Source organism: Hylobates moloch, unplaced genomic scaffold (genome assembly GCF_009828535.3).
Source record: "Hylobates moloch isolate HMO894 unplaced genomic scaffold, HMol_V3 SCAFFOLD_21, whole genome shotgun sequence".
Taxonomy (NCBI): domain Eukaryota; kingdom Metazoa; phylum Chordata; class Mammalia; order Primates; family Hylobatidae; genus Hylobates; species Hylobates moloch.
The window spans coordinates 2,338,681-2,357,348 of NW_026652296.1; the positions used below are offsets into that span (position 1 = coordinate 2,338,681).

At 58.9% G+C, this 18,668-nt stretch overlaps 1 protein-coding gene across 1 annotated transcript in view; it reads right to left on the reverse strand.

Moving 5' to 3' along the window:
• The window catches only part of CDH4 (cadherin 4), a 197,013-nt gene that overhangs the window by 47,888 nt on the left and 130,457 nt on the right, over positions 1 to 18,668 (reverse strand). The window contains exons 6-9 of the mRNA XM_058433264.1: positions 13,254 to 13,426; positions 12,343 to 12,549; positions 11,716 to 11,774; positions 10,418 to 10,503 (exon numbers count right to left, since the gene is read on the reverse strand). Coding sequence (XP_058289247.1) covers positions 10,418 to 10,503; positions 11,716 to 11,774; positions 12,343 to 12,549; positions 13,254 to 13,426 — 525 coding nt within the window. The remainder of the gene's footprint in view (positions 1 to 10,417; positions 10,504 to 11,715; positions 11,775 to 12,342; positions 12,550 to 13,253; positions 13,427 to 18,668) is intronic.

Genomic DNA, 18,668 nt, shown 5'->3' on the forward strand with positions numbered 1-18,668 from the left:
ATGGACATCATAGAAACAGCAGAGCTGGCGCCACCCTTGACTGGCTGCTCTTGGCAACCTCAGGATCAGGATCTGCCTTCTAACTGCGGACCAATGTGTGTCCAGACACTCGCCGGGCCTGAGGCCTTGGACTACCCATAGCAGAGGTCCCTTCCCCAAGGTTTCTGTGCCTCAGGATCCCAACAGAAAGAAAATGTACCCTCCTGTTCATCAAGGCAGAGACCAGCCAGCCCACCTCTGGAAGCTTCCCCACCCTGGCCGTGTTCTTCTTCACCTGTGAGCACCCGGCCCTCCCTCGCAGCGGCTGGACGGAGCCTGAAGGTTGGCTCTGCCTCTGGGTAGGATGCTGCAGAGATGGGCTGGGGACAGTGCCAGCAGCGGTGGACAGGCTTGCCAATGCGAACCCAAATGTCAGATACCCATGCCACCTTGGCGAGGGGCCGGGATCCTGCCTGCGGAGGCTCATTTCATCCATGCCCCATCTGTGTGTACCGGCAGTGGCGGCGGCTCTGCGGGGATGTGGCTGCATCTCACTTCAGTCCCTGCTCCCCCAGGAAACGAAATCAGGTTTTCTGACAGGGCAGCAGGCAGCCTCGCTGTGGACACTCTTCGTTTTTCACCCAAGTTTCTCTTGTTCTTTACAAATCTGATTTTCTTCTCCCTCCCAGGACAGACTTGGAAATCGAAGCTGCAGGGGGCTCTCAGCAGCCTCCTTCCTGGGCGTGATGTCCCCTCAGGCGGTGCCCCACTGCCTGCCTGCACCGGCCCCCCTCGGCCACCCATCCTGCAGCGTGGGGCCCCCAGGCTGCTCTCAGCTACATGTTTATTTGGCCGTGGCCGCCTCCTCCCGCAGCATGGCACTGCCAGAAGGACCAGACTGGAAAACAGGAGACTGACACAGGCCGGCGGGCAAGGGAGGGATCCAAGCGGAGACGAATGTCAGCCCGCAGAGAAACCGCTGTCACAGACTTGCAGCATGACATCATTCCCCAAGTCTCCATTTCTTTAGTCGTTGAATCAGAGCCGGTTCATGGAAGCCACCCCTGGCTGCGGTGCTTTCAATGTATAGGAAAGAAATGTATTCTTTTCTATATATTGAAAATAAATCAAGCATTGTAGAAACCCAGAGACATGTACAGTGTATTGTGTGTGTGCATGTGTGTGTATGCGTGCTTGTGCACGAGTGTGTAGGCCTGTGTGTGCGTGTATACACACCTGTATGTGTGCACCGCCGTATGCATGTAAACCCACATGTGATGGATGTGCATGCATGTGTTGTGTCTATGTGTGTGCAGCTGACTGCCACTAGAGGGCAGCTGGGTCTTGATTTCGACAGGCAGGGCAGGGGTGTCTCCTGGCTGGGTAGGGGCAGGAAGCTAGACCCGCAGGAAGGAAGAACTCTCCCAGGGGACCCCCGGAAGCAGCCAGTGGCCTTCCCGCTGGTGGGGCTTCTGAAGTCCAGGCAGGGTTGGCCTGGCTCCCCTGGGAGCACTGGGGAGGTGGGGTCAGGATCCTGACCTCATCACTGTCTCCATCTCCCCCTTTTCCTGGATGGTATCTGGGGCGAGAGGGTGGGTGGGCAGGACCCAGGCATGTTCTCATGAGGCGGTCATGGGAGCTCCCGCAGACAGGTCTCCTTGCAGACGTGGCTGGTCTGCATGTAGCGGGCCTGGGCTGGCTTGGCTGGAGGTTTCAACATATTTATCTAAAAGGCTTACATGGGGCTGCGCCCTTTGCCGTCAAATGCATTTCATTCCTATGAGGCAGGCGAGGGGAGCCCCACGTTAACCACAGGGCAAGGCCCTGTTCTCAGAAGTGTCTGGCACCTCCTCCCGGTGCCCCAACAGACCTCGCTGTGTGCAGCCTTCCAAGGGCCTGTGTGGCACAGGGGCATGGCGCCCTCCCACTTTGCAGAAGATGAAGGCCTGCAGCTTCCCCGAGGTCAGGGGCTGGTGAGTGCTCCGGAGGCCAGCAAGTGTCTCCCAGCCCTCATAGGACAAGCAGATGACTGAGGACTCAGCTCTGGACCAGTGTCCCAGTGTCCTCTCTCCATGGCTGACATGTGCAACCTCCACTCCCCACGTCAACCCTTGAGGGAGGTGTCTGGGCGGGCAGCGGGAGTCCTGCACAGCCAGGTGTGCCCTGCTGGATGCCTGCTCATGTCCTGGGCTGGGGCCCCTACCCTTCCTGCTTCTGCCGGGTGCAGAGAACATGGCAGAGGTCTCTGGAGCCAGCCATGCCATCAGCAGTGGAGCCGCAGTGAATTCATTAAAAAGTGATTTGGCCATTTTCAAGTTCAAAAGAAGAGAAGAGAACCACAGTGGGCCATCCCTGGGGTTTTTGCTCCCCTCCCCATAGCTCAGCATGTAAATTTTGCAGAATAGCCATCAATAATGCAGGCGGCCTGCCTGCCCTAGAAAGGCATCAAAGCTTCCTGAGTCGAGTGTGCCCTGCCCATACCCAGCATTGGCTGGCTGGCCACACAGCCAATGAGGCACCCTGGCAGGAGCTGTGTCTGGAGCTCAGATCCTGAAGTTCTCCTGGATGCTGCCCCCACCCCAGCCACCATCTAGGGATGGTCTCATCTGCCAGGCTGCAAGCACGCCTCCCCCACCCACTCCGGGCTCTCTGCACCTAGAGGCAGTCCGTATAGGGGTATAAAAGGAGTCCCAAGGCCCTGCAGCCCAGCCTTGCAGATGCCCTGCATCCCTTCCTTCTTGGTGAGCCGGAGCCAGTCCCAGCGCGACGGCGGCTGCTGCTCTGGGAGCTCTCCAGCTCCTCTCAGGTCAGCGCTGTTCCCACCGCTTCCTCCTGGACCATACACTTCCCAAGGGCCTTCCCAGCTGTCACTGCTGGAACCTCCATCCCCTCGGAAGCTGAGAGATGGCGCAGACAGAGGGCCAGGCCCTGCTCTGCGTCTCATCCTCAGGCTGCACAGCACCTGGGGTCTGTCCGGAGCCTGAAAATGTGACTCTGGCATGAAGATTAGATGCTGTGGGAGAAGGGAGTGGAGGCACCTCAGAAAACAGGCTGGGGGTCCTCACAAGAGGCACCACGGGGCCTGGCAGCTCCACTCCTGGGTATGTATCCAAAAGAGCTCAAACCAGGGGTTCTGACAAACACTTGCACGCCCTCGTTCAAAGCAGCACCATTCACAGCAGTCAAAAGGGCCGAACAGCCAAGTGTCCATTGAGTGATGAATGGACAAAGAGAATGTGGCTGCCGCATGCAGCGGAATATTATTCAGCCATAAAGAGGCATGAAACGCAGACACGAACTACCACGGTGACGCTCGGTGAGAGACGCCAGACACGAAACGCCATGCGTGGAACGAGCCCACTTACAGGAAATGTCCAGAACAGGCAAATCCGTAGAAGCAGAAAGAAGATTCGGGGCTGCCAGGGGCTGGGGGAGCTGGGGGGAAGGGCGTCGAGGAGAAATGGAAGTGATGGTTCTGGGGTGATGGAAGAGTCTGGGAGCTCAGTCGAGGTGATGGTTGCACAACCTCGTGACCACGGAACCCCGCTGAAGGGTACAGTTAAAGGGTGTGTTTGGTGGCGTGTGAGCTCCCTCTCAAGGCACAGGCACGAACGCACTGTGTGTCGACTTCAGTCCCCGCTGCCTTGCAGGGCCCCGAAGGACTCAGCACCCTATGTCCACTCTAGCGTGCATCACCAAGCTGGTGGGGTGGGGGCTGCCTCTGGCTGGCAGTGGTCCTGGCCAGGCTCTGTGCTGGGCCTGCAGGCTGACCCTTAGGCTATCAGAGAAGGGACCCTCCAGGCTGAAGGGACCTGGGGCCTACCCTATGCCTACTCCTAGCCCAGGGCTCCAGCCGGTGTCCCGACCCTGCACCTTCCCCTATAGGCTGAGTCCCTCTCCAGGAAGCCTTCCCTGCCCCCACCGCAGGGCCTTCTCCTTCCTCCAAACCCCTCAGCCCTTCGGGGCTGCTGCTGTTCTGGGAGGAGGCGCTGCCTGGGTGGCACACCCCACTTGTCCAGGTGAGTTTCCCGGGGTACCCAGGAACTAGCAGCAGCAGGCCCCCGAGGTGAGGTGCTCAGCCCTTCAGCCTTCAAATGCAGGTCCGGGGGTGCAGAGGGCTCCTTTCTGAGGTTCCCTCGCCTGGGGTGGGGAGGGGCTGAGCATGGAGCCCCTCACTGGGTGCCCCCAGGTTGTCACCGAGAGATCACCCCTGCTCAGGGGCACGGCCACACGGGGAGTCCCAAGGGGTGGCCATCTTCCCTCCCTCCTTCCTGAACACCCTGCCCACCCCTTTAAACTCGTGGACCGCCCACTGCCACTGTCTCTCCCTCACCACTCCTGGCTCCGCAGACTCTGCGTCCTCCAGGATGAGGGGCTGAAACCTGGGGACCCGGCCCGTTAGCTGTCCGGGTTGCTGCGTTGAAGGAAGCGTGTCTCACTCAACCTTCTGCTCAGCTGCCTTTGCACAGCCAGGACAGTGACGTGCAGCTGCCTCAGCTCTTGTGGGTTTTATGACCCCTTGGAGCCTCCGGTGTCCCTAGCTCTGGCCGCATTCACTGGTGGCCCAGAGCCTCTGCACTGTGCCCCATGAGCCCAACTCCAGCAGACCCTCCCCTCTCACTCTATAGCCAGGTTTGCTTTCTGCTGCGCTGAGCTGGATCAAACCCAGAGAAAACACCAGCATTTCCCAGTTCCGGGCAGCGAGTCCCAGTTCCAGGCAGCGATTCCTTCCTTGGCCTGCTGTTGGGGGCAGGGGAGGCCAAAGGTCTCTGCTTCCTAAATCCACAAAACCCACCAATGGGGGTGGGGGAGGATGCTGGGACCCTCCCGTTTCCCCGTCTCTCTCTCTCTGTCTCTCTGTCTCTCGCATTATCTGCTGGGCACAGAGGGAAGAGGAGCTGCCAGGAATGACTGCTGGTGATTCGAAGAGTCTAGATGTCTGGGAGGAACAAGATGGGGGCAGGCAGGGGAGGTCCCCTCAGTCCAGCAGGCGCTGGGGGCTCCTCCCTGGGGCCTCTCCTGGCCCCCCACCCCTGGGTCACAGAGGACAACACTTCCCTCACAGGGGCCGGGCAGTCACACCCGACTGTGGAAGGCCACGTGCCTGAGCTCTCCAGGGGCCTGGGGTTTCTGAGCCATGGATTCCAGTGGCTCCTGGAGCCCTTGCCCTCCTGTGACTGATGCTCTGGGGAAGCTTTTCCCAAACTGGGCACTGTCAGCCCTGGGGCTGGGTCGTTCTTTGCTGTGGGGTGTCCTGGGCACTGAGGGGTGCTGAGCATTCCTGGCCTCCACCCATGCAATGCCGGTGGCGCCCCCCACCGAGCTGTGACAACCACAGATGCCACCGCTTGCCCAGTGTCCCAAGACAGACGTCGCCCTAGGTTGGAAGCATGGCTCTAGGGGAGGAGACCGACAGCAAATAGCAAAGAGTATCATATCAGCTGGGGACAGAGGCCACGTAGAAAAACACAGCAGGAGAGAGGGACAGGGCACTCAGTGCGCTACATTAAACCGGGCGGCAGGCAGGGCTGTCTTCCAAGCAGACATGGTGGCTATTGAGGCGTGGGGCTCTCAGGAGGAATGCTGTAGGCGGGGGGAACAGCCAGCGAGAAGGCCCTGGGGCAGGCGGGGCGGGCTTGGGGTGCCGGGGGAATGGGGCTGGGTTTGTTTCTCATTCTGGGTGAGACAGGAAACATGGTAGGGTTTGAGAAGACAAGAGCTCAGACTGGTGTTTGAACAGGATCGCTGGGCTTCTGGGTGTGGACAGAGCAGGGGATGTGCAGAGGCTGGAGACAGCGGAGTAGGTGCCCCATGGTCTGAGTGGCTTCTGTCGGGTGTGGGGCAGATGGTGGACATAAAAGAGAAGGAAAGGCACCTGCAGGGCGGGCCAGGTGACTTCTCGGACAGATAGGAAGGGGCAGGGGGCTGGGGCGGCCCACGCCACCTGGGGTGCTGGGAAACACTCGGGAATATCCAGCCTTTCCGCGGACACACTCCCTCTCCCATTCTCCTGAGACACACGGGCCTTTTTGTCTTTCAATTTCTCACTTTTGTTAGACCTAGAGGAAGTATTTCTCCACGGCAGGGAAAACAGCTGCACACAGTGACTCAGGGAGCACCCTGGGCCTGGTGTCGGAGCACCGGGAGGGAGGCGGCTGCACCCTCCGGCCCAGGGCACACAATGACTCAGGGAGCACCCTGGGCCTGTCGTGGGAGCACCGGGAGGGAGGGGCTGCATCCGCCGGGCCAGGGGCTTCAGAGCCCTGGGTGGTCACTCCCTTAGCCCAGGCCTCCTGGCGCCTTGCAGGAAAGCAGGCCCTATGACCAGAGGATCTGAATCTTGAGAGAATCCAGAAGGCAGGATTTGAATAGAAATCTCCTGCTTTGACGTTGGCCGAGTTAAAACAAGATTAATACAAACTGCACCTCTGTGGTGGGACCTGTCTCTGGGTTTGAGACCCTGGATCTGACCGACAAAGGGGCCGTGCCGCCCAGGGTGCAGAGGAAATCCCCGCTCCTTCCTCCTAAGTAACCTGACTTTCACGTCACGGTGCCGTCCTAGAGCTTGGCACCGCCCATGTGCAGACGGTCAACCACGCTGTGTGCCAATAAAGCCTCAGCACAAAGCCAGACACAGGCTTCTCAGCAAAAGGGACTGAGTCGGGCCGCTTCCTGTCAGGGTCTGGTCAAATGAGGTGGCTTAAAAACAGCAGTCCAGAAGGCCAGAGGTTCGAGGTGGAGGGGTGGGCAGCGTCCGGCTCCATCCAGGGGCTTGAGGGAGGACTCGTCCTGCCTCTTCCACCTCCTGGCGGCTCCAGGTGCCCTTGGCTTGTAGCCTTATCGTCTGGTCTCTGCCTCGGTCTCCATGCAGCCTTCTCCCCTGTGTCTCCCTCTGCCTCTATAAGGATTTAGGGTCCACCCCAATGCAGACGATTTTATCTCCAGATCTTTACATCTGCAAAGGCCGCTTTTCCAGACAAGGTCACATTGCCAGGGGTCAGGGTGTGGACATAGCTTTTCTGGGGACCACGATTAAACCTACTCCAGATGCTGATTGGGCCAGGTCTGTGGCTGGGCCAGTGGCCCCCAGGAGACCTGGACTTCCGGCTGTGACGGGTTCTCACTCCTCCCCACTGGCAGCCCCCCACGTGCCGCCCCCTCCTCTTCCTGCCCTCTGCCTGGCGCTGGCCCTTCTCAGATGGAGACGCTGGCCCCTGCTCCAGCTACAACCCCAGCCGCCTGGGCCCGGTTCCAAAGGCAGATGAACAGCGGTCGACTAATTGACCACTGGAGGCTCTGAGGCGGGAGTCTTGGCCGCTGCTGCCAGGTAGGGCCGTAATCCTGGCCACTGTTCATGTTGCGGTCGGCTCACGGGAGTGGCTCGCTGGGGAGCTGCACCACGAAATGGTTTCTTTCTTCCGCAGCCACCGCTTCCCTCTCCTGCAGCCCTGCCCCGGACCCACACTTGGCACTTTGGTTACGAAATGCCACGGCTGGAATGGAGCCTCCCCTCAGACTCCACGGCCATCGCCTCCCCTCCCTTCGCGTGCAGGTTCCTGAGGCACGGAGATCACACCGTGTGCACGTGGCCCCACGGTGGGAGAACCGCTCAGGGGCTGCAGGCTCATCCTCCAGTGGTGTCCGTGGATGGAGGAGCTGTCCTGACCCTGCTCTGCTGTGACCCTGCTCAGCGTGGCTGACACTCATGCCCTGTGGCAGCAGGACCCCTACATGCTGGTGGGTGTAAGGGGCACTCAGCTTCCTCACCAGGGAGGGACCTCGGCAGGAAGTAGCCTGAGTTGGTCGGGGGTCACCTGGGCCATCCTGTGGCTCAGCCCCCTCCTCTGCCATCCAGGGTCCCCCATGAAACCAGGTCACCATTAGCACCGCTGTTCCTGCCCTCCTGGGGCCTGGGGGGCCCTCACTCTGTAACTCACTGGCACCTCTTCTCACCTTGCTGGGTGGCCACACCTGCCAGCTCTGGCCTTCAGAAACCTCGAGACAGCAGCGGTGGGCACCAGCTCATGTGTGGCCCAACCTTCAGAGCACGCACTGCCTGGCGTGCTTGGGAATCTCATCCTGTGTGGGGGCCGCGCCCAAACCCCAACCCTCTCTCTGCATCCGACCCTCACCCCCAAGGCCAGGGGTGGCGGCCTCTGCGTCCTGGGGGTGACCTGCTGGCCTGGGGTCCTCATGGGGCTGCTCAGTGCCCCACACTTGGGGGACGCTATGGGACTCGGGAGCCGAGGACTCTGTTTTGGAGGGAGGTGGAAGCCCCAAGATGATGGCTCCTTGGCTGGGCCCCGCTTCTCACCGCTGTTCTTCCTTCTCTTCTCTTCTTTTGGGAGGGGGCGGAGGGGAGATCAAGAAGACTTCAGGGGCACAAATCCGGCCCAAGGTGGGTCAGCAGATTTGTCTCAATTGCTAATATTTTTTTTCTCCGAGACGACATAGCCATATTCAGTGTCTTCAAAACAGGGTTCCATGACAGTGATTCAAAACCCAGCCAGCGGGAAACGCTGAACCCCGCCTCCCCCAGGCCACTGCCCTCCCCAGGCAGACGCCTCTGGGTGGGGCTTACGAGAGGCTCGCTGCCTGGGAGAAACGCCTTCAGAATGCCACGCTGCTTTCAAACGGAAAGGGGACATTCTGGGCACCGACGAACACTTTCTACTGGAATTTGAATCATGCGAATACATTAACTAAAGTCGATGGTGGTAAGAACGATATCCCGAGTGGTAGAACAAAGCCACTTTATCACTCTCCATCCATCGGATGACAGCGCCGGGCGGGCGGAGGGTCTTAAAGACGTTCGGGGAGGTGTGGGTTTTGCTTTCCCCAGAATCCTTTCAGACCAGGAGATCACGAATTTGGCCCACCTTGTTTGGGAAGAAATTTCAAGCTGATGAAGGTCACCAGGTGATAGTCCTCTTGTGATAGGACCGGGAGGCCGGATTCAGTTTCTAATAACAAAATCCACGTCCTTGGGAGCAGCCTGGAAGGGACGCTGAGAACAACGCTGGCCCGGTGCTAATTTCACTGCACAACAATCGCAATGGCGCCTGCGCCTGCAGAGCCCACTCTCACCTTCAGGACGGGGCTCGGGCGGCACGTTCACCTCCTCATTAGGCCATAAATATTCTAATTAGGAAACAACGCCAGATGAATAGGATTAGCAAGTGGGGCATCTTCGGCTGGTACACGAGAGACACTTGAACTGCTCAGGTCTTATCGAAACCTCTCCTGACATCTTAATCATGTAGAAACGCTCAATTTACATAGCTCTGCCTAATTAGACACGGCGGCAATGATGTTTGTGGATTTTCTTCTTCCTAAAGACGAGTCACTTCGTCAGATGGAGGCTGGTGCTGAGAAGCGTCTCTGGTGCTTCCCCCCAGGACTCTGCTTGTTGCACAAGGGCAGGGGAGATGAATCTTTTTAAAGGGGGAGGAAGAGAAAAAGGAACTACTGATGTGTCCTTTTCAGAAGTGGCTGAGCTGTCTGGCCGAGGCAAGGCAAGCTGGGCTGGTGGAGAAATGGTCCCGACGTGTGCTCTTCTGTGATAAGCCAAGCCAGATGGAAATCAGCTTCTCGGGCCCAGCAGGCCTGGGCCCAGGGGGACAGTGGCTCTGCTGGGTGAAGGCCAGGCCCCGGGGGTGCTGAATTGGTGCTCGCTTGGCGTCTACGCTGCTGTCAGTGGCCGCCTGCGTGGGTTTACTAATACCTGGCAACAGTGGTCCTGGAGCCATTGTCTTAAAACCTGCTGTTGTTTTACTGTTTATTGCTGAAATCCGACAACGTGCTTCCCCTGCTGCAAAAGCGGTTAACTACAAACCATTATTCAGATGGCCCCAGGAGGTGGGCGAAGGAAGAGCAGGGCAGCTCTGAACATTAAGCACAGACCACACTGAAAGCAGAGCCCTGGCGAGCGGCGCCCTGGCCTCGGCACACCCCCGCCTAGTCTTTGGCAGCTTCCAGGACTTCTATTCCGAGGCAAAGGCCAAAAAGCGGGAGAGACTGTGTGCAAGGCGGTAGACAGGACCTGGAATGGCTGAGCGGGCAGAGGGGGGTGGCTAAGGCCAGGGCCCTGCGTCTCCTCCGGCCAAGGGGTCACAAATTCAGAGGTCACCTACGACCTTGAGACCGCCATAAACTGCTGCAGAGACTGGCCCAAGGGGATGACCTCTCCATGTCTGGGGAGGGGAGCCTGCCTCAATGTCCCCACTGGGAGGGGCTGCTGAAGACTTGGGGCCAGGCGGTGGCACAGGGACATGGCTGCTGCGTGCTGGAGGCAGCGTCTCTAACAGAAGCCCTCCAGCTGGTGCCTTTAGAAGGGGAAACAGACTCGTTTGCACAAGGAAAATAACGTGGAAATGACATGAACACCTTTGGTTCTGCTCACGAGGAGCCCTGAGGGCGCCCAACACTGTCTCTGTACCCAAATGCAGCCAGCTGCAGGCCACGCCCAGGTCTGTTTCAGATTCAAGACCCACAGCCGCCTTCCAGCCAGGGGCTGCATCGAACCTGCGGAGGGAGCAGCTCAGGGACCTGGATGTTCCTAGCCTTGGGCTCAGTTTGAAAGGGGCAGGGGGAACAGAAGGGGGGAGGGGTCCTGCTGCCGGGCATGTGCTGCCCATGAAGGTCTTGTTTTGATCGTGGCTGGGAATGAGGATGCCACGGCCACGGTGGGGCCTTAGCTTTGCCCCAGCTGCCCCAGGCCTGCAGCTCAGCTCCCAGCCACTCACGTAGGCCAGGGCCTGTTGTCCTCTCTGGGACGACCACACCCGTCTGTGTCCACGCAGGCCTCCCTCTGGGGCCCCCGTGGTTCCTCGTGATGACCCTGTCACAGTCTGCTTGGGGCCGGGCCTCATTTGGGTTACACCCCATCCCCCGCCTGGGGGTCCGAGGAAGGCCAGGGGTCCTCCCAGCCAAAGACGCGTTGTCACACAATGCATCCCAGGGACGTTCCGGGGGTCATGGCTCCAAAGTCCAGCCCCGTGACCATCCCCTGAGCCCCTGGACCATGGCTCTGCTGTCCCCCCACGATGCCAGTCCACATGGCGGTCCCAGGTTTCACTGCATCAACCAGCTTGTTTCACACGCACGAGACAGAAACAGGAGACAGAAATGGATCTTCCTGGAATTGAATGTTAGCAGCTGAAGGATCATCAAGGAAAATAACCACACAACCTACGTTCCTGAAGAGCCCTGGAGGAGGAAGACACGGGACCGCCCTCTCCAGCACACCACGCCTGAGATGCACCAGACGGGGCCTCCCGTCGGATAGAAGCCAGGCTGTTCACATCCCCAGGCACACACAGCGGAGAACGCCAGCGCCCGCAACACCAGCGTCTCCTCATGTCCCTCAATCTTCATAAATCTCCGTCTGTCAACCACACCTCTAATGGCTTTTAAATGAGCATTTTATTTGGAACATTTTGCAGGCCACGCTGAAGCTGCTGACAGCAGGGGGTGGGGGGTGGGGGCAGGTACCGCTCTGTGTCTGCCGTGGGCCTGGGGGAGCAGGCTGGCCCCGCCTTGCCTCAGTGTCCGGCCTGGGCAGGGGGTCCAGCTGCCGGGTCAGTCTCACTGGAGCCTGGCCAATGGGTGGGGAGATCTCTGGGTGGCTGGGACTGCTGGCCCTCCCTTGGCCCAGCGGCCATGATCTGTAGGGGCAGGGGGAGCTGAGCCCAGGAGGCTGGGCACCGTCCCTATCATGGGCCTTGACATGCCCACAGGAATGCCCGGCCCAGGGAGGCCAGGGGGTGTCCCTCCTGTGGGGTGCACCAGGCCAGCTGGGGGAACCCCAGGGCGTCATGGGCTCCGTGGCGCTCTTGATCCCTCCCAGGGTCAGAGCCTGCACCCATACTGACTGCCGGGGCCTCACAAGATTTTCAGCTATGACGAGGGGTCCACAGATGTTGCCTATATATATTTTCAGCCTGGAAAATATCACATATTTTTTCCTACAATATAAACTACAGAGTCCCCCAGACCTCCCAGCCCTCCACCCGGCAGTGGGAAAGCTTTAGCTGTTTGTCTTTAGTCCCTTTATCTATAGACACTTGTGCTGAAGGAGACCAGATGGTCCTGAAGCCGCAGGGACTCCCTCAACCCCTTCGGAAACCAGAGGGAGGGCGGACCGACACGAAACCAGTGCAGGCCAGAGCAGGTGGCCTATGGTCCCCTTTAGATCCCCAGCTTATTATAATACGAAAACCCCGGCCCTAAGGGAAGACTGCTGCCATGTTGCACATGAGATGTATGAAGAGGTGTGTTCATGGACTGCGTCTGCGCATCTGGAACCCTCCGCACGCCTGCATGCCTCCCCTGCAGGCACCCAATCCCGTGAAACTCCCACACCTTCCCCTTCCCAGTTCTCCGGTCGCTCAGTAGAACCAGCTGCCTCTCCAATTTGACGCTGCTCCCTCGCGGCCGATATAGAGTAGGGAGGGAACGGTTTCCCGGGCCAGCATGCAGCCAGCCATGCCCCTGCACTGGGACTGGAGGGCGAGGCCCCATCGGGTCTCCCTGAGCATCCCCACTGCCCTTTCGGCCCTTGTGCTTTCCCTGTCACAGACCAGGAGCTGATGGCTCGCAGGTAGGGCAGTCTGTGGGCTCTAGGTAATCCCTGCCCCTGCCCCTGCAAAGGGACCATCCCAGAGGTGCCGGCGCTCACGGGCCCGACCCTTGCTCGGCTGTCCTGTCCTCTCCTTGGACGCAGCCGGCAGCCGTGCCATCCCACCTGTACCTCTGGAGCATCACGTGTGCGGGAGTGTGTGGACAGGGGCTTGCACGCACAAACTCCGGTCAGACCACCTGCTCTGCCAAAAGCTGTGCAAACGTCCCGGAGAGGCGCCAGCCTGTGGAAATGAGCTGCTCACAGGTGTGTGTGTGTGTGTGTGTGTGGGGGGGGGGGGGCAAACAGGGGCTGCCCTCTCTCCCCAGGGCAGGCGGGGGACCCCCGGCTACAGAGGAGATGGGGATGGTATCTGCTTCCTCTGCATCTGTACGGGCCTCACAACAGCACTCCCGACTCGGTCCTGGGCCCATGGGCATCTCCCCAGCTGAATGACGGGCCCAGGACCAGGAGCAGCTCATCTGCAGAGCCTTGTCTGAGCGGAGCGGGCACCTGTTCATGGCCACTGGAGGGCGGTGAGGCCTCAGCGGATCCTGCAGTCCTGGGGTGAAGGTGCTGGGACTGACCGCAGCTCACTCGGAGCCCCGGGGACCAGGAGCTCACCCACCTGCACGCAGACCCTGCCCCGCCTCACCTCTCGGTCCAGGCCAGCTGCGACTGTGACGATGTCTCCAGTCTCGCTGTTGATGGTGAACATATTCTGGGACGGGCTCTGCGGGGTCTGGGTCACGATCCGGTACCGCACCATCCCGTTGGCCGTGGTGCTGTCGTCAGCATCGTTGGCCGTGACGGTCATCACGTAGGTGCCTGGAACAGAGACAGCAGCTCAGATGGGGACGGCCTGCCACACAGGCTGCCGCCCCCGCACACACCTGGGCAGAGCCCCCCGACCGCAGAGCTCTCCGTGAGTCTGGCGTAGCGGAACCCCCTTCCTCCCGGCGTGTTCAGAGGTAGTGTTGGTGCACCTGCCGCCTCCACCCCACCTTAGAGAATCACAGAAGGATTTCTTCTAGAGCTCGAGGGTCCTTGGAGGTCATCTGCTCTGACCTCTTCCTTTTTCAGCTGGGGAAAGACCAGGCCTCAGAGGAGGAAGAACTTCCCTAAGCTTCCAGAGCATGGGACAGCAGACCAGGCCTGGAGCCGGGTGGCCTGAGGCCCCGACAGTGCGTCCAAGGTGCCTCCACTCCTGCAGGGCGCCCAGCCTGGCTGGGCTTAAAGGGAGGGACTCAGGTACCGAAGCGGGGCCTGGTATAGGTCTGGACACACAGAAGCTGAATAATAAACACCGCAGAGGACACGGTGGAAAACAAACCTCGAAGGGACCCCTGGGCAGGGAGGCTGTGCCTATGGGACTCCATCAGATGGAGCACATCTGGGGGTGCCCTGGGACTGGGGGCCACCGGCATTTCAGAGGGGCTCGGTGAGCTGCCCATGCACTCGCTCAGCTTGGTGCCTCAGTTTCCCCATGCACACATTGGGGTTGGGGTCTATAGTGCACACTGGCCCATTCCCCACTTTCTGAGAATGGCACTTGGCTTTCCTTTAGCTGTGCAGCCTTTCCCGCCCTGGGGAGGGATTGCATCAGCACACCCCACCCGGTGGCCTCAGGGCATCTCCAGGTCTGAGGACCAAGCTCTGCTGGGAGCAGTGGTGGGTGGGGGCTTTAGTCACTGCCTACTGAGCACCAACTCTGTGCTATCACTGTGCCCGGTGGAGGCCCCACTCCGTGAGCTCCTAACTGCTGTCTCCTGATGCTGGCACGGCGGGCTCTCTCACCTGGAAGTCCTGGGGCTACACTGCCCGCCACCTTCCGGTGTTCCTGCCCTGGCTCTGCACACGTGTGTGCTCACCTTGCCCTGGTGGCTGCCTGAGATGCCCCAGAACCCTGGAAGCTCTGGTGCCCGGCCCTGCAGCGTTCACACACAGAGGAGAGCTGCTGGTGCCCTGCTGGGCCCTGGGGATGGTGCAGCCTCTGCCAGCACAGTGTCTCCCCTGGCTGACGGGGCTGGGGTCAGGCGGGGGCGGGGGTGGTCTCAGAGAGACCCGAGGTGCTCGTTCTTGTGTGCATGAGATGAAGGACTCTCGCCACACCAGCCTTGGGATCTTGCACAATCTGTTCTGCATCTGGAACGTTCTTCCCTCTCCTCCACCTGGCCAACTCCTCCTCATCCCCAAAGCCCCGTCCTGGCCCTCTGGACTGAGTCATGGGGCCCTGTGCATCCTCATCTCACCTGCACTAAAACAGCTGTGTGTCTGCTTAATGTCTGTGTCCTCTGTGGGATTACAGCCACCACAAGGGCAGGGCTGGGTCCATGCTGTCTCTGTGACCTGGCACACAGATGCCCTGCTGGACATTTGCTGGACTGTGCCAGAAGCCCAGGGTGCGGGGTGGCCTCATGCTCAGGAGGCAGGGTCTGCGAGGAGCCCGAAGCTACTACCCGTTTCCAGGACCCTAGAGCAGGCAGGGAGCCTTCCGCCTCCACCCCTCCCCCACCTCGCCCTCCCCCTGCAGCCCTGCAGAGAAGACCCCCACTCTGGCCGTCCCCCCAGGCAGGACAAGCCCAGGTGGGATGCGGAGGAACCTTGGGTGTGTCGGACTAGGAATTTGCTGCAGCTTTCAGCTTCTACTGAATGCAAAATTCTCAAAGCAGACACGTTTCACGAAAACACAGAAAAGCAAGCGGAGGCAGGAGCACTTTAAAGAGCAAGCTGTATGGCATGTGAATTATAGTTCAATCAAACAGATGTATTTATGCAGTAAGCAAATGGGTGGGAGGGGCCGTGGCCTGGCGACCATCAGCCTCTGGAACTGGGGACCCCACCCTGATGATCCTTGCCCCCATCACCATGTCCCCACCACTTTAGAGCACAACAAGCCTGGTCCCAACCATACTCCCCTGTAAAGAGACATCCCCCTGCCTCTGTGCTGGCTTTCCTCTGCATTTTCCTAAGAGGAAAACCTTGAAGTGCAGCACCCTAGGAGGGAGGGTGAACTGGGGAGAAACAGTCCTAACACACGCACAGAGCTAACTGCAGTAACTTAGCCTGAGGCTCTCTGTGATTGTTAGTGTCCCCTACTTAGCAGCAAAAAGAAATCATTCATGGAGAGGGATGACATCACACACAGCCTCCTTCTTAAAAGAGCACAAAACTTTCAGTGTGGCAGTGAGAAGACTTCAGGCTGACTTCTCAGTAGGAATGATGGAAGCTGGAGAACGGTGGAATACAAGGAACTCACGAGGAACCTGGCGTTCATTATTCAGTGAAAAAAACTTTCTAAAATAAAAGTGAAAAATAGACACTAAAGGATAAAACAAAAAAATTACCACCTAGAGACCCACGCTAGAGGAAATACTAAGGTTGTTTTCAGGCAGAAGGAAAATGATTCTAGAGGGCACCTTGGAAATGCAGGAAGATATGAGGACCTCTGTCTCTATCTCTGTCTCTCTCTAGTATGTACACACACATACACACACACACACAGCTCCTATAAATATACATCTACATAATGTTTATATAAAGGATAAATACACTGGTGCATCTAAGGTATATGACTTGTATAAACAAAAATAACTTTGCCTTGTGAGGGTTTTCAAGCTGCTTACCGAAACACCAGAACAAACGCCTGCAGAATTTCATTTGCAAAGTGGATGGTGGGTCTGACCAGGGCGGTGTTACTGATGTTCAGCCATCATCAAGCCAGGCATCCCCGAGCAAGCGAAGCCAACGTTGGCGCATCAAGCACTATTTGAAACCACCCATCTCTACGGAAGGGCAGAGCTGGGAAAGTCATGGGGTTGGTGGTGACTGCATTTGGCTCATCTAGTTCAGAAAGTCAAAGGGAGAAGCCACTCCAGCTTCCCGAAGCACTCACTGTTCCCCTTCACCCATGGCCCCTGGCATTTTCGTCTATGAAACCTGTGAGGATCCACATGCCTGTCACAGAAAAGGGCCTGCAGCTGTGATGGTGGGGGTGGCAGGATGATGGTAGGGACGTGGAGAAGGTGGAGAGAGAGAAGCAAAGCCCTGGCCAGGGAGGGAAGAAGGGACCAGGCACTGTCTGCCGTGCTCACCAAAAGCAGCATGGCTGGCCGGGGTGATGAGAATGACGGTCACTCGGGCTGGATGGGGATGCGGAGCCCTTCTGACTGTCTTGGCCCCTTCCCCACCCTGTGCCCAGCTGGCCCCAGGGCCTTTTGTGCATGGGTTTGTCACGTCTCAGAGAAATCTCACGGACGGCCTGCTGCCCACGTGCAAGAACTCGGGTCAATCACACCTCGGACTTTTGTGGAGCAGGGCTGGGGTCTGCCATCTGGGCTTGGAGCTCTTCTCCACTCAGCCCTACCAGCGGGAGGAGGTGCAGGGACAGCAAGTCAGCCCAGGACTCCCAGCACCCCAGGGTTACTGGTCCGCCGTGAGGCAGAGACCCATGTGCTCCCTTTGAGTGCCTGCCCTGGTCCATCACGTCACTGAGAAATCACATTAGGAGAACGGCTGGGAGTCTCCCGCCACAGAGGTCCCCTCCTCCACCTCCACAGGGCTCAGATAACCTCACGACATCACGGGAACTCCCTGCCCACTGGGGCCAAGCTCTCCCCACTCAGGACGGAATGTGGAGTGGCGTTTCCAGCTGATCTGTCCTGAAGGGCTCCTCGGTCCCCGAAGGCTAGGCAGGAGGTCCTCCCCCACCACTCAAAGCTGCCTCCTCCAAGCAGTCCCTGCGCGGAAGGGACCCGCTGCTGTGCGATGTCATGTATGGAGGAGGACTAAGCCCCCTCGGAGGCTTGGGGACCTGGGGAAAAGGCGGGCCAGGATGTGGACGTGAGAGGGCTTGGCATTGAGGAGGGGCCAGGTGGGATGTGTGGAATGGGAAGTCAGCGGGAGGCTGGAAACAGACCTTTGGGACCCTGACTGTGGCCACCTCCTTTTTTGACAGATGGGGAAACTGAATCCCACAGAGGAGGGGAACGTGGCTGGGTCCAGTGAGCTCTGCTAGACTCAGGCTGAAAGCGGCCACACTCTCCTCCAGGGTCCAGCAGACACTTTCTGTAAAGGGCCGGACAGTATGTATGTCAGGCTTTGTGGTCACACATTCTCTGTCCCAACTCCTCAACGCTGCACAGAAGCAGCCTGAGAGGATGCGTCCAGCAACGGGCATGGCTGTGTTCCCATCAAACCATTCACAGGAGCAGGTGCTGAGCTGTGTTTGGCTGGTGGTTTGCTGACCCCTGCTGTATGCTCTTTTTTTGGATTTCAGGGACAACATTGGTTTTTAAAAATACAGGAGAATCAATATAGGGTTGCCAACTTCTAGTTCTACCAAGAGAAGACTTTAAAGTGCACATCTAGCTCAAATGTTTCATGAAAGGAAAATAATATTTTACCACCAAAATCACAGGAAAGACTTAGTCTCAGAATAAAGGCCAGTCCTTCATTCAATAAGTTGAGCTCCTTGAAGGCACTTGCCACGTTTGTCATGTCTAGAGGCTTTGTGTGTCCACCACAGCCTGTGAGCTGTAGGTGCCACGGCTGGAGGCTTGGCTCAGTGGCAGCCAGGTGTGCCCGGCCGGGATGGGGCTTCCCCACATGTGCTCAGAGCTCCCCGTCTCCTGCCCTCTCCCCTGGAATACATGGTGGGAAACTAGGTGACAAGAGGAGAGGCGGCTCCAGCACAGGAGGAAAGCACCCGGCCAGCCAGGGAGGAGGACACCTGCCCAGAGTGGAGGGACACCCGGCCAGTGTGGGGGGGATACCCGCCCAGCATGGAGGACACCCGGCCAGTGTGGGGGGACACCTGCCCAGAGTGGAGGGACACCCGGCCAGTGTGGGGGGACACCTGCCCAGAGTGGAGGGACACTCAGCCAGCGTGGAGGGGACACCTGCCCAGCATGGAGGTATAACCGCCTGGTTTGCCTTAAGGCTGATGACAGCGGGGTTTATGGCCTGTTGTGGGTTCGGGAGTCGAGATGCTGGCCCTTCCCCCCATTGTCTATGACCCTGAATACTATGGAGCTGTCCAGGTCCCCACCTCCCAAGCTGTCTGTGCCTC